Consider the following 14939-nt stretch of genomic DNA (forward strand, 5'->3'; position numbering starts at 1 on the left):
TTTTCTTTTACGTTTTCACGGCTTGCGAAAGTTCTCAAATCGAAAAAAATAAGTTGATGCTCTCAAATCGAAGAAAATTCGACCATGCCTATTCGGAAAATTCGAGAACATCTTCAGAAAAAGTGTCTGCCAGTGAATGCGTATTACCCATGCCACATCGTAAGCGCAATTACGTAGCAAAAACCACCTAAACCTATGATGCCGTTGATTTCCCCCACTCAGATCCCGTATCTGTCGCTCCGGAGGACAATTATGACATGGTAACGAAAATACCGGTGACTTCTGTTTCCGATCGTGTTATCCAATATTATTTGGCTGGTTTGCTGACGCAAACTCGGTGCAACAGCCTTTCGATATGGGACCCAGCCGCTTGCCACAGAAGCGTTCCCAGTACTGAAACGAGTGGAAACTTATTTCCACTCGTTTGTCCACGGAAAAAAATTTGCAAATGGATAGTGATGTATCCGGCCGAGGCGCATTTTTCCGCCAGAGCGCGTTTATCCAGCTGGAAGATTTTTTTTTTGGATTTGGGCTCAGACCTACAATCCAACATGAAAAAAAACCTATAAGGAACCGGGTAACGAAAAACATCGCATAGTACTGGGACGAATAACCGATTACTCGCTCTTTCCTGACCAGCACTCGGATATTGAAAACATTTTTTCTTGTTTTTGCAAAAAAAAGCACTCATCTAGCCTTTTTGGGTACTGGATTCGTCTGAAACCTCAGCATACTCACCAATTTTAGATTTGGAATTCGCGGATTTTTCTGTGTTCGTGCAGGCAGTAAATATGATGTAAACGTTGTCAAAAGCAGTAAAATCCCTTTCTTTTCCTTTAAGGGACCCTTTTCCTTTATGGGATCCTTCAAGGGATTAGGATGTGGGAGATTAAATGCGAAAAGAAAGGGATTTTAGTACTTTTGACAATAAATGAAGTTAAATGCGTCGGACGACGTGTGTAAATACTTTGAGATATTGCATATCGTTAAAATTTGTTGTACTTTGTCGTTTACCTTCAGTACTTAAACATGCGGAAGAATAGTAAAAACATTTTCTGCTGGTCTAATCTACGTTTTTTTTTTTGTCAACGACAGTCTGATGCCATTCAAATTCTGCTTTTTTCTCTTAGAAATTTTCCATTGTATTGGTGTACTATAGGATATAAGATGATAGTGGGATTGCACTTGGTTGTATAGAGCTATTTGGTGCGGAAACGGATTTGTGGTTTTTTCTTTTTCGTTTTTTTTTCTCTCCTGGACGAATATCAGCGGCTATGGGTTTTTCGGTTTGCACTTTCTTCGTGTTTCCTTTCTCCTTTCCTGCTGACACTCTCGGTATCTATCGCGAATTGAAATTGTAGAATTTAGAATTTGTAGAATTGCTGCATAATTCCAAATAAAGCTAAGGAGTCAGTGTTGAAGGACTTTTGGAAAGATCCAACATCACTGACCAGAAACCAGGTCAAAATGACATGCAACCCGGTGCAATTGCGTAAACGGCTGCTAACCGTTAAGCGGTGCGGCGGAGCGTAACGGTTGAAATCGATTGGGACCTTTGTTAACACTAGTCAGTGCTGCTGTTCGCGGTGGTCTCACCCCGACCCCAACCTGTTGCTTCATCGCGGCACTTCGAGCGCGACCGCCTTTGTAACTGCACCGTGCTTCATGTCGCTCGACGACGCGAGTATAACTATGGTCTGGACCTGGTCTAACTGCTGATCAACCTAAAGGCCAATATCTTGTTCGAAACCACCATGACGGCACGAATTCTCCGTAATGAAGCCAGCTACGACGAGATGCGCACTGCGGACCATGGGGTTAGTCGTGCTCCGTAGTTACACTACGATGGAACCAGAAAATCTTCAAAGAACCTTGTCTTACGTTCACACGATGACAACATCCGATGAAACCCTGAACGATCTCGATTATTGTCGTCTAGCGAATAGTCGACTCATCAAACCACAAACTGTGGAACTGCATACTGTAAACTAGAAAACGGGGATGTAAAACTATAAACCATTCAGAGCAACATTCTGCTAAGAATCACTGCAGAATCGCAGAAAAACCCGAGAGTAGGAGGAGAAAAGAAGCGATAGGTCTATTTTCAAATTAAAGCCTTATTTACTTTTAGCCATTATTTACTAAAATTAGAGTTAATTAAATTACTTTAAAATTGAAGCATTTTATCGACATGGGCATGAAAACCGCAACGAAAGTGAGACGGCAATAATAATAATAATAATAACAATAATAATAATAGTGGCAGAAATAATAAGAGAAAATATTAATAGGACGAATTCTTCTTCATCTTTTGTTGTTTCTTCTTCTTTCAAACGAAATCCACTCTTTTTCATTCCCTCAGAATAAGAACTGATAGATGATAATTGCTCCACGAGTAAATGTTTTGGGACCCATATCAAGCAAACCACTGTCCCATTGTTGGTTGCTTATTCCTTTGCACTTCCGGTTGCAGTTTTGCTGAGAAATGATCCGCCTCTTTGAATCTTCTAGCACCATTTATTGTTTTATGTGGAATTTATTTACTAATTGTTTATTTCTTCATTGTCTCATCTTTTTCTTCTTCTTTTTCAAAAAAAAAGTTCCTGTCCAAAGCTGCTTTCGAATCACGTGTTGTCAACTAACTTCCGCCCTTGATGACGAAAACAGGACGGCACGAATGGGTCGCATAGATCATTGCCGTCTTTATAGAGCTGTTCATCGTCCCACATACCTTGGCATCAGCCACAAGGTCGCTAACGAAGGTTGTTCCTTTCGATCAGTTCTTTCGATAGCGAAATTGTAAGCAGCGCCGACTATTTCCACCGCCAAATGATCGTACATACTTAGATGTGTAGATTACTGGACTTCCTGCTTAGTTTTGCTCGCGCTTGTGTCCAACATGCTGTAGAAACAGCCTAAATGTTGTCTCTTCTGCTGGCCATGCCTTGCAGTAATGCACTGATTTGAATTTCAAAGCATCTGGGAGCTTTGATTCAATCGAGGACATTTTTTTTATAGTCGATCATCCTCTTCGCAGTGCTTCGTGTTGATTCCCTTTCGTCCACGCCCCAGATGCGCCCACGCTTCCGACTTCAACTTGAGAATCGTTTAAGGTTTATCAACCGATGTACATCTCCTTACAATGAGTTGTGAAGGTCAGTTGATCCGAGATATCGGGTTGGTTCCCTTATTGTCTCAGAGAAACCAGGTGCAACTTTGCTGACCTCAGGTGGGCTGGGAACTTGCGGGTTTTTTTTTGTTGGTTTCATTTTTTTATCCATCGACTGTACTGTACAGTACATAATAATTATCCTTCTTATCGTTGTGTTATTATTATTATTCTTATTATTATTATTATTATTATTATTATTATTATTATTATTATTATTATTATTATTATTATTATTATTATTATTATTATTATTATTATTATTATTATTATTATTATTATTATTATTATTATTATTATTATTATTATTATTATTATTATTATTAATTATTATTTATTATTATAGTTATTATTATTATCATTATTATTATTATTATTATTATTATTATTATTATTATTATTATTATTATTATTATTATTAATATTAATTATTAATATTATTATTATTAATATTATTAATAATTTATTATTATTATTATTATTATTATTATTATTATTATTATTATTATTATTATTATTATTATTATTATTATTATTATTATTTATTATTATATTATTACTATTACTACTATTATTATATTATTATTATTATTATTACTTTATTATTGTATATTTTATTTTTTTATTATTATTATTATTATTATTATTATTTCATTATTTTATTATTATTATTATTTTGTTATTATTATTATTATTTTATTATTATCATTATTTTGTTGTTATTATTATTATTATTATTATTATTATTATTATTATTATTATTATTATTATTATTATTATTATTAATATTAATATTAATATTAATATTAATATTATTAATAATTTATTGTGATTAAAATCCTTTTGATTACGGCGCGGCCGAAAAGATCCGAGTTTTTTCTTCTTTTGAAAATTTCATGATTCCCTGTTTTTTTCTTTTGGAAAACAAACATTATTCGTACTCATTCATCATTATTTGTTGTTGTTGATCATTGTTGAGTGATCGTTATTTATTTTTGTTGTTTTCTTGTTGAAATATGGCTTGTAAAACTCGATTGGCGCCAGGTACGTAAAAAAAGAGCGCTGTCGTTCAACGAGTTAATTATTGCTATTATTTATTACCGTGATTAATATTGATTATTTGGACGAGCTATGATGCGTATTCGGTTCGGGAAACGATTCGATGTTATGCAAAACTCCCTGATTTCACTAAATATCACTGACGGTGGTTTCCGTGATGGTTCCAGCGTGATCCCGATCCTCTTCTCCACCGCGGCGCTCGAGCGCAATCGTTTACGCAACTGCACTGTACTTCTTGTCGTTGTTTTGACCCGACTATACGTCCATGAGTGTCGGCGCGGTAGTGGATTTATTATATACACACAGATACATGGGAACAATTAAGAAGAGATCCTAAGAACTTCTCTAAGATAATCGCAGTCGTGCAATCGCAGTCGGTAAGAGATCCGACTGCAATTGTACGATCGGATTCGGTTCGAAACCGCCCTACGTCGACCTAGACGAGCCTTTGATCCTTCCGGGGTCGATAAATTGGTACCAGCTTTGCGTGGGTGGGAAAAAAAGCACTGGATCGATTCATCGCTTGATGCGTTCGCAGGTGATTGCACATGATACGATGCTCATGCGTTCATAAACCCGAAAACTATTCTGAATTGATGGCGAAAGCGTAGGCGGAGGATCTCAAAGTGATTAGTCTCATCTGCGTGGATTCTCCACCTTAATTCTACCTTTAAAGGCATCACCCCACGAATCTGAAGTGGCACGGATTCCAAGTGAAGCATTCGTGTACGGGATGGGAGACTATGGAGAGGGGTGATCCTGTCCATTTCTTCCTGATTGCCGTAAAAAACATCCCGGAAGATGCGGCGCGTGCAAAAGGCTGGCTCGCTCCAATCGAACTCGTTGTAGAAAATAGTGCGCCGGAACGCTCGAAGACGTATCTTCCGGGCCATTTCCTACGGCGATTAGGAAGAAATGAACGGAATCACCTTTTTCTCAATAATCCACGATCCCGTATACGAATACCCCACCGGAAATTCCTACTTTCCAGATTCGTGGGGTGATGCGTTTAAGTGTCTATCGCCTTGTCCTCTCTTACTTCTTAGTGACTTTGACCTAGTTGGCTTACTTTAAAGACACCCCCCACGAGTTTTGGGTGGTACGGGTTTCAGGCGGGTTGTACCTATACGGGGTCGTTGATTATGGGGAAGACGGTGATTCCGTTCATCTCTCTCTGTATCAGTGTAAACGGACGACCCCGGAACACTGTTTCTTACGACGTCCTCTATTGCAACTCACCGCCCTTGCGCCCTTCCCGCCCATCCCAACCGCCTGCGATTCGTTCGAATGGGTTTTCGACGAGTCAAACGGATCAGTCAATCAATCAATCAGTCAATCACATTGCAACAGAAGCCGTCATAAGAAACACCATTCCGGGGTCGTCCGTTTCCACTGATACAGGGAGAAATGGACGGAATCCCCCTCTCCCCCAGAATCTACGACCCCGTATAGGCATTACCCGCCTAAAACCCGTACCACCCCAGATCCGTGGGGTGATGCCTTTAAGTAAATGGATGACGAAAGCGTAGGCGGATCTCACCGTTACTTAGGTATGCGACGATTGTTAATTAACCTAGTTTACTTCTTCTTTTCTCCTAAATTTACCAATAGCTGGTAAAAATCTTAAGAAATGTTTTTTTCCGTGTTTGTTATTTGTGCTGCGCTTCCTTTAATGACACATGACATAATCGCATAAAAGCGCTTTCATGCTTCTTCTTCGCTAAGCGTCTTTGGATTGCTGCCTTTAACCGGGCAAAGGTTGTTGCTGTCAACACACTTTTTGATTATTTGATTAACGAAAATAAAATCAACACGACATCACGATTTAACGAATCATTAGAAAAACATTTGTCATCAACGATAACATGTGCTTGGTGCAGTTGAAGATGTGAACATTTATTTCTGAATTATTCATTCTTGTCATGCAAAGAGCATTCTCCTGGAAAAAGCGTCAACGATCGAATAAATGTAGAATAACAATTGTTCTAGGCTATGCTCCATGGGGAAGCCTTGTAAGCGTTCTATTTCATATATTTCTATGTAATTTTTACTTTTTTTTTTAAATTTTTTAAAATATTCTATGTACTCATAAACCTTTTATATAAAGCTGTAACTTTGTAGTACTTTACCATATTTTCTAAAGAAGTTTGTGGACAGTAAAACTAGAGAAGAAATGTGTTTCTTTTATCTATGTAGTTTCTTTTTTGTTTTTTTTTGTAGAAATTAGGCAAATTTATTTTGATTTATTTATATTATTTTGTTATTTATTTTTTAAATTATATTATTTATTTATTATTTATTTTTTTATTTGATATTTATTTATTTATTTATTTCGCGTGAGTTTTTCTTTAGTTTTCTTCTTTTTATGTTTTAGTAGTTTTTTTTTAATTTTTTTTTCGCTTACAATTACGCTTTGTGTGAGATTCCAAAAACTCGCGAAATTTAAAAAAAAAAACCAGAGCGAGACTTGCTCTAGTGGCTTGTTAAAATTTTTCGGAATATGGTACTTATCATTTTCATTTTTTTTAGTACAGAGATCCGATGTCACTTATCAATTTCTTCCTTGTTTCTTTTCTGACAGTAACCTCTTAATCGTCTTAGCTCTTGCAAAATGTTTTCTCACCGATTATCACTTTTTGCTGCGTAGCTGCGCTGATAATTATTTGTTGCCAGTTGAGCTCAAATGAGTTTCTAGTTAAAAAAAAAACTTTTTATACCTCCAGCTTCATCCTCTTTTCTTCATATTTTTTTCATTCAGCTCAATGCCACAAAATGCTAAAAACTTTAAAGGCATCACTCCACGAATCAGAGGCGGTACGGATTTCAGTTGGAGTATTCGTATACGGGATAGTAGATTATGGAGAGGGGTGATTCCGTCGATTTCTTCCTAATTGCCGTAAAAAAAACGGCCCGGAAGATACGGGTTCGAGAGTTCCGGCGCGCTATTTTCTACAAGTTCGATTGGAGCGCGCCAGCCGCGCGCACGCGCCGCATCTTTCGGCCGTTTTTTTTACGGCAATTAGGAAGAAATGGACGGAATCACCCTCCCTCCGTAGTCTCCCATCTCGTAAACGAATACTCCACCTGAAATCTGCACCACCTCAGATTCGTGGGGTGATGCCTTTAAATGATTGTGCACTGTGGACGCATATCTATGTTGGCATTTTTTCTCTCAGCACTGTACAGAAATGTTCCTTGTAAACTAGGGATTTTTTTTCCTCGTTCCGTCATTTCTAACAATGTAAACACTCGTAAACTCTGTGTCTCCACCATCGTGGACATTGAAAGTGAAATACAAATGGTTATGTACGGGAATAAAAGTGCTGATATTAATAATAAAGATAATAACAAAAATAATGAGAGCAATAAATGAGAAATAAATAAATAAATGAAGCAAAAATAAACGAGTAAATTAGCTTGAAATGTTTGTTAGTCAAGATTAGATGATTAAAATAATGATAAATAATAGCGATGATAATATTATTAAATAATAATAATAATAAAATAAAAATGAGGAACAAATAAATTTCTTTAAAATATCTGTTAGCCTAGACTAAGTACATAGTTGGTTAAATGCAGTGTTGTGGTGGCTACCGTATTTTTATCTCCGGACAAGACCGGGAAAATTAGCAGTCAATCTTTTAGGATTGATTGAACTTTTAGCGCCATAATTTGACACACGCAAACGCTCAAATACAAATGAAATGCTCGATCACATTTTTTTTTGCTTGTTTATAGCTGGTGTCCTGAAAAATTTTTAATGCTGAAAATGTGATTAGATTGCGTGAGCAACAGCGTTTGTTTTAAGACACATTGACGTCCGGCGACACTAAGAGACTAAACAGCACCCAACGGCGATGTCTGTCCTCACTGTCTCTCCTTTTCACGTCCACTCGCCACCTTAGAATCGCTTCTCTCCTCCCTTCGTTTCCCCCTGGGCGGCTCCTTAGGGGACTCCTTCATACATACAGGATATATATAAATTCCCAGAAATATTCGCATAAATGTCTTTGTTTTTAGACGGTACGGTAGCTGGGTAAACAGTACGGGTAAATACAGTCTGTTTATTAATATAGTTGGTTGTTGCCGGGCTAGACGGACGTCTACCTGACTCTCCCTGGCTTTGATGCGCTGTCGAAGTGCACCGGATGTTTGATCCGTGAAATTTTAAAATTTGCTAAACGCAAACGCCGCAGCAGACATGAAAAATAGGATAGGATTGAGTAAGATTCAATTTTCTCAAATCTCTTTCTCTTCTCGTGTGCGGGATTTGTGCGAATAGTCATTTTTTGATTGAAATGGTGAAATTTTGGTAGCGGGATGTCATTTGTTGAATTTTCACATGTATATATTTTTCAACCTCGTATATAAATATAGAATAATCATAATAATACATTATAAATATAATAATAATTTAAATGATATAAATATGCGTGAAAATTTTAGATTTTTTCTTTTTATAAATATTAATTTTAATAGAGAAAAATTTTAGGACTCGAGTGATGCTTATTACACTTCTACACTTTTTTTTCGCTATCAATTCCCCGGGTACGGTTATATTATTTGTGTTTTTCCCGATATTTCGGGTAATTGGTAAATTTTTTCACTTCAAATTTTCAAAGTCCGATGTTTAAATATGAATCAAATCCTTTCTCTGTCAGGCAAATATTTATCCGATATTTAGGACAAGGATTTTTAAGATATAGATATATTTTAAGATATGAGATATTGGAATATAATAATACAAATAATATAATAATATAATAATAACAATAATATAATAGAGAAATAACAATATAATGTGACAAAAATATAATAATAATAATTTAAATGATATACTATATAAATATGCGCGAAAATCTTGGATTCGTGAAAGTTGGACCTTCCTTGAATCTTCAAGTTATGCCTAGCATTACGACGAGAGTACGTACTATTTTAAAGAGTTTTGTTTTTTTATTTTCAAAATTTCAGTTGTTTTGACTTTTTTCCTTATTGAACTAATTGAAATTGCCATCCATTCTTTGGACTGACACATATTTTCGCTGTTCATTTAGTTTAAATGGAAAAAAAGGAGAAGAACTAACCTTCAGAGCATACAATCACTTCGCTGATAAGTCGTAGTTGTTTGTTTTCGATTTTCGGAGCCGATATCTCCTCTATCGTTATTTCCAATGTTTTCTGGACATAAATCTTTTGCAGTACAGCAAAGTTGTGTTACATTCAGGTGATGTCAGCTGTTTGTTGTTGTTTTTTTTTCTCGTGATCATTCTGATTCGATCGCACATCTGATTCTTTGCAGTGCGTGCTCGCCTTGATCTTCCCCCTTATCCGCACTCAATCGCGCTTATCAGCTGTTCGTCGGTGTCTAAAAATCTCTTCCAGACCATCGAACTCTTCGCGAACTTCGTTTCACTCGATCCTCTATATTCCTCCGGGTTTGCTAGCGCCATTCTGACAACAAAAACGTTTTAAAGCTGACCTAGAAAATGGTTTCAACGTGAGATTGGCTGGATTCTTATTAGATTAATTGTCTGGATACCAAAAATAGATAGTCAGCGGGCATTTTCTTCAAAGCTTCGCGCGAACGATCTGGCGTCAATGCGCTAAAAACGCGGTCTGCGCTATTGAATAAGGAATCAAATAAGAGAATAATATCATTAAAAAAGTATATTGGGAAAGGAAATAAATGAAAAAAAATCATTAAAAAAAAGTTTGAATTATATCTTCTTTCGTATAGTGTAGTATTTTTGATCAATTCTTATTATTTATGTCTAATTAATACAATTTTAATAAAGTGTTTTTGATGCACTCCATCCTTGTTTTAAAAATTTCAACTGTATTATAAATATACTATATTGTCATTCTATAAATTATACTGAAAATTGGCTGAAAATTTGACTTGAAAAAAATTGAAATTTTACTAAAAATAGAGTAAAAATTGAAATTTTACTGAAAATTTGAATTATGTAAAATTATTCAATTGGATACTACTAGAAACTTAGTAACTTTTTAAAAACTTAAATGGAGATTGAAATCTTTTTGATGAACTTTATACTTCTTTAGAAAATTACAACTGTATTATAACTATACTGGGGCAGCAAGGCGCAGTCGGTAAAAGGTCCGTTGTGGCTACAAGGTTCGAAACCACCCCAGTGCCAACTAAACCTTTCATTCTTCTCTTGATCGATAAATTGGTACCAGACTTGTCTGGGAGGATAAAAACACTGACTTGATCACCGGCTGGCCCCCGCAAGTCATTGTATAGGCCAACACGCGTTCCAAAACCTCATCGATTACGCATTCCAGTAAAACGCGTTGGTGCATCCCAAGTTGATTGATACGCCAGTGACTTTATCCTTTGAATTTATTATTATACTGTATTATTATACTACAAACTATGCTAAAGTTTATTCAAAATATATAAAAGTGTCAAATTAGAAACTGTGATGAAATTATGTAGCAAATTGTGATTATCAAATCGTTGCTGCAATTTATTAAATTAAAGCATATGTAAACGTTTTTTTGAAGATTTAAACTCACGCCCAGAAAATAAAAGAATTTGGTGTCTTGTAACACACGTAATTTGCAAAAGCATCTTTTTTTTCTTTCTGAAAAATAGTGTTTGCGGTTTTTTTTTAACGACCACTTTATTGTTGTTTTCATTTATTATTTGTGAGTGTTATTTGATTTGATTTTTGTTAATTTTTTCAACATCAATAAAACAAAATCTCTCTGTCCTCCTGTAACAAGACGATCCACGGTTAGTGTTTTCCCTTTCACAGCGTCCTGTATGGCTGCGGATAAGTGATTTTCTGGTGGTGTTCAGGAATGCTCGATGTTCTGGCCAATGGCGGCCAAATCGCAGCATGATTCAGTGATCTGATTGGTTAGCTAAGACAAGTAGGAATCATGACTTTAACCTGCTTGACTAGCAACCCTCCAGAGCTGTTATCGGAATTTCCGCATATGCAAAACGTTGTCCTTTCCACACCTTTTCGGCCTGCATTTACAATTTACTGATGACGTTCGATTATTGCAATTCGAAATTTATTACACACATTTATTGCCTATTCAAAAGTTTTTCTATCGAACATAAAATGATTGATATCAATTGATGCTATCGTCGTTCGTTCTCTTATGTGACTTTATCCTTTTTTTCCCCCTTCGAAATAGAAACGCACTTTGTTCAAGCTAACGCTTTTGCCACGCAAAATCGTCTTGCGTAACGATGTGGTCAGGCTGATCGCATCCTGCTCCTCAATAGTTTTTTCGTGGATTTTCATCCGTTGTGTTTTCTTCTCTTACAATATTTTATCGGAAAATATCGTCATAACCCAAAAAATTTCTTAGAGAACGCCTTATCTCATAATATGACTAGAGGGCATAGGAGAACCGTTTGGAAATTTCTTTTGTTTTTCTGGAAGAAATTTGCCTCTTTCTCAATCCAGCAAACTCTTGGTCTTATGATTTTTCATTGATTCTTTTCCATTCCTCATTAGTACCTGTGAATCTCTTTTGACGAGAAATTCCTCGAACGAAGCCAAATCCATAGGTTTAAAGGCATCACCCCACGAATCTGAGGTGGTACGGACTTCAGGGGGGTCGTAGATTATGGAGAGCGGGGGTGATTCCGTCCATTTCTTCCTAACTGCCATAAAAAACGGCCCGAAAGATGCGGCGCATGCATAAGGCTGGCGCGCTCCAATCGAACTCGTTTTAGAAAATAGCGCGTCAAACGCTCGAAGGGAAGTATCTTCCGAGCCGTTTTTACGGCAATTAGGAAGAAATGGACGGAATCACCCCCTCTCTATAATCTAATATCCCGTATACGAATAATCAACCTGAAATCCGTACCACCTCAGATTCGTGGGGTGATGCCTTTGGGAACAAAAAAGAGTCGTATAGAGCCTTTGGATGCGAGAAATACAGAGTGAATGATGATCAGTTTAAGGCTCATTTTATACTATTTCGTTATTATTACAATTTTTATTCATTTTCTAAAGTCGAGTGGGAATCCCCGATGCCTTCATGGCTGTTCGAGATGATAAATTAGATAGAATGCATTTACTTTCTTCAGTCGTTTATACTGCTGCTGCTGCGTAAGAATTCATCTCAAACTGTGACTAAGTGATGGTCACGCTGTTGTCCGTCAAATTTGCGTTATTGCGGTGTTGTGCGATGCGATGCAGCCAGCATTGTGTCTCGGTGATCGAACACCGCTCCCCCCTACTAACTGAATGTTGAGAACGGTGAAGAGAGTCCCGACGGATTCTTCGCGAATCCCTCCGAGACATCACGTGTCCAGTGGATCAGTCGTTAGATACGAGAACATATGAGGTGATGAGGTCACGCTCCAGCCGTTCATGAAGACGCACAGAACCGTCTAGATGCTCTTCTGACCAAATAGACGCAATGATCTACACAATTATAAGGAAGCATGTAAAGAAAAATGGTGTGAGTAGTCGGAACTACCGTATAAACTTAAGAACAATGTAGTTAAAAGTGTATATACATATGATTTTGTGTGGTTTTGCATTGAGAGGACAGGAGTGAGTTTTATCTAAATTTTACCTTTAGGAAGGCTAAAAAATCTTGTGAAATTAAAGGCATCACCCCACGAATCTGAGGTGGTGCAGATTTCAGGTGGAGTATTCGAATACGGGATGGGAGACTACGGAGAGGGGGTGATTCCGTCCATTTCTTCCTAATTCCCGTAAAAAACTGCTCAGAAGATGCGGTGCCGCACAAGGCTGCCGCGCTCCAGTTGAACCCCTCGTAGAAAATAGTGCACCAGAACGCCCGAAGCCGTATCTTCCGGACCGTTTTTTACGGCAATTAGGAAGAATTGGACGGAGTCACCCCTCTCTCCATAATCTACTATCTCGTATACGAATACTCCACCTGAAATCCGTGCCACCTCAGATTCGTGGAGTGATGCCCTTAACTCCTTTCATATAAGAGGTCAAAGAAACAGAGGGTCATTCTGTGTGGGAATAAATTAGGCTACAAAAATGCGTTCGTCTTGCAAGGTACCGATAATCCTCATTCCTAGTATTTTTGAAAGTTGGAATGTTCCGTTTCTAACGAAATTTTTCATATACGTAATTTAGAGCTGTCAGATACACTTTCCTCTCTTATTTCATTTGAAAATTTCTCTTGCCTCTGGCACGGTTACAACGTTGAGATCGGCTCAGCAAAAAATTCCAACGGATGTGTCTGATTCTCCAGAACTTGAGATCAGCTCAGCGAAAAATTCCGATGGATGTGTCTGATTCTCCAGAACAATTTAGTAGCTCGTGAATTATAACGTAGCCGGTGATGCGGAGTATGATGTTTAGCGATAAGTGAGCAGAGTCAGGTATTTAGGTACCTTAGTTGACTTACTTACTTAATCGGCGTTCTGATGTCATCGCCTGACGCGATTACCCGCATCTTCGCCGAGGTGTGCCGTCCTTGAACACAGCTCTGCCCAACCTTCTCGATCTTCTGCGAGAGCTCACACAGAATAAATCCATTTGTCGCTATTCCATATTCTGTGAAACTTTACGTCTCGCCTGAACTGCCTATCCACGCCGAGTGTCCTCAGGTCCTCTTTCACCACCTCAGTCTAGAACTTCCGTTTTCGGCCAGGCGGCTTCTTCCAGATCGAACCCGACGAACTCCTCAGAATTCGTTGAACAAGGCGATCTGCCGTTCTCCTTAATATATGTCCAACAAAGGGAAGACGATTTACTCTAGCTGCTTTCGAAGGCGGTGTAAGATGTTGATGTCTTCCACGTGTTATCCGCCGGTATACCACATCAATTTCTGCGTAAAGATCTTAATTGTGGCATATCCTAGGCCAAAAGTAGCCAAGTAGCCGCTTAAGCAGATTTCGTTCCGTGCAGTCAGGCCTCTCCATAACGGTTGATGGTGCTGCCCAAGTCTCCGATCCGTACATCATGATGGGGCGAATTGCGGATAGGTAGACTCGCAGCTTGACTTCGTTGGTGATGGAGGTCGACCACAGGCATTTCGTTAAGGAGTTAAATGCAGAAGTGGCCTTAGCGCATCTTTGTTGAACATCTCTCTCGTAGCTGCCATTGTTCTTCAGCGTACAGCTTAGGTAACAGAACTCGACGAGTTCTATCGGTTGTCCGTCCACCCTGATTCCCGTTCGTGGTCTCGAAGAGATCCACATCTGCTTGCATTTATCAGGGCGTAGGCGTAATCCATAGGCCGCAGCCAGCTTCGATACAAGGTTGACAACACGTTGAAGTTTCGTACTGCTTTCCGCGAATATAACGACGTCGGCGTACTCGAGGTCAGTCAAGGGGCACCCTGATGTTGCTAAGACAATGTCGGCAGGACACTGGTCGACTGTTCTTCGCATAATGATTTAGGTACCAACAAAGGTAAATCTCTTCCTCGCATCATCGCTAATTGCTTTGCCGAGGCATGATCAGGGTGCTCTCGAAAATCCGCAGGGACCCTCTTTACACGCACCCCCGCCCATGTGGAGACTATGTCCTGGTTAATAAGAGTGTATTTTTGTTAAGGTTTCACCTGTTCAAGTTTATATTTGCATCTGAAACGGCTATCTCATAGTTTCACAATCCAAAGATAAGCTTTAGCAGGTGAAATCTTAACAAAAATATGCTCTTATTAACCAAGGATATAGTTTCCGTATGGGCGGGTGTAGCGCAGTAAGTAAGAGGTCCCTCTACGACTG

At 38.1% G+C, this 14939-nt stretch overlaps 2 protein-coding genes across 2 annotated transcripts; one reads left to right on the forward strand and one right to left on the reverse strand.

The window, feature by feature from the left end:
• Positions 1 to 1754: 1754 nt before the first annotated feature.
• Positions 1755 to 8268, forward strand: RB195_004899 (uncharacterized protein; the record flags this gene model as incomplete). Its single annotated transcript, XM_064177117.1, has 3 exons — positions 1755 to 1817; positions 3298 to 3514; positions 8249 to 8268. 3 exons carry the CDS (start codon positions 1755 to 1757, stop codon positions 8266 to 8268), a joined length of 300 nt encoding a protein of 99 aa, XP_064034242.1.
• Positions 8269 to 14048: 5780 nt separating this feature from the next.
• On the reverse strand, positions 14049 to 14600 carry RB195_004900 (uncharacterized protein; the record flags this gene model as incomplete). Its single annotated transcript, XM_064177118.1, has 1 exon — positions 14049 to 14600. One exon carries the CDS (start codon positions 14598 to 14600, stop codon positions 14049 to 14051), a length of 552 nt encoding a protein of 183 aa, XP_064034243.1.
• Positions 14601 to 14939: the final 339 nt, after the last annotated feature.

Source organism: Necator americanus, chromosome I (assembly GCF_031761385.1).
Source record: "Necator americanus strain Aroian chromosome I, whole genome shotgun sequence".
Classification (NCBI taxonomy): domain Eukaryota; kingdom Metazoa; phylum Nematoda; class Chromadorea; order Rhabditida; family Ancylostomatidae; genus Necator; species Necator americanus.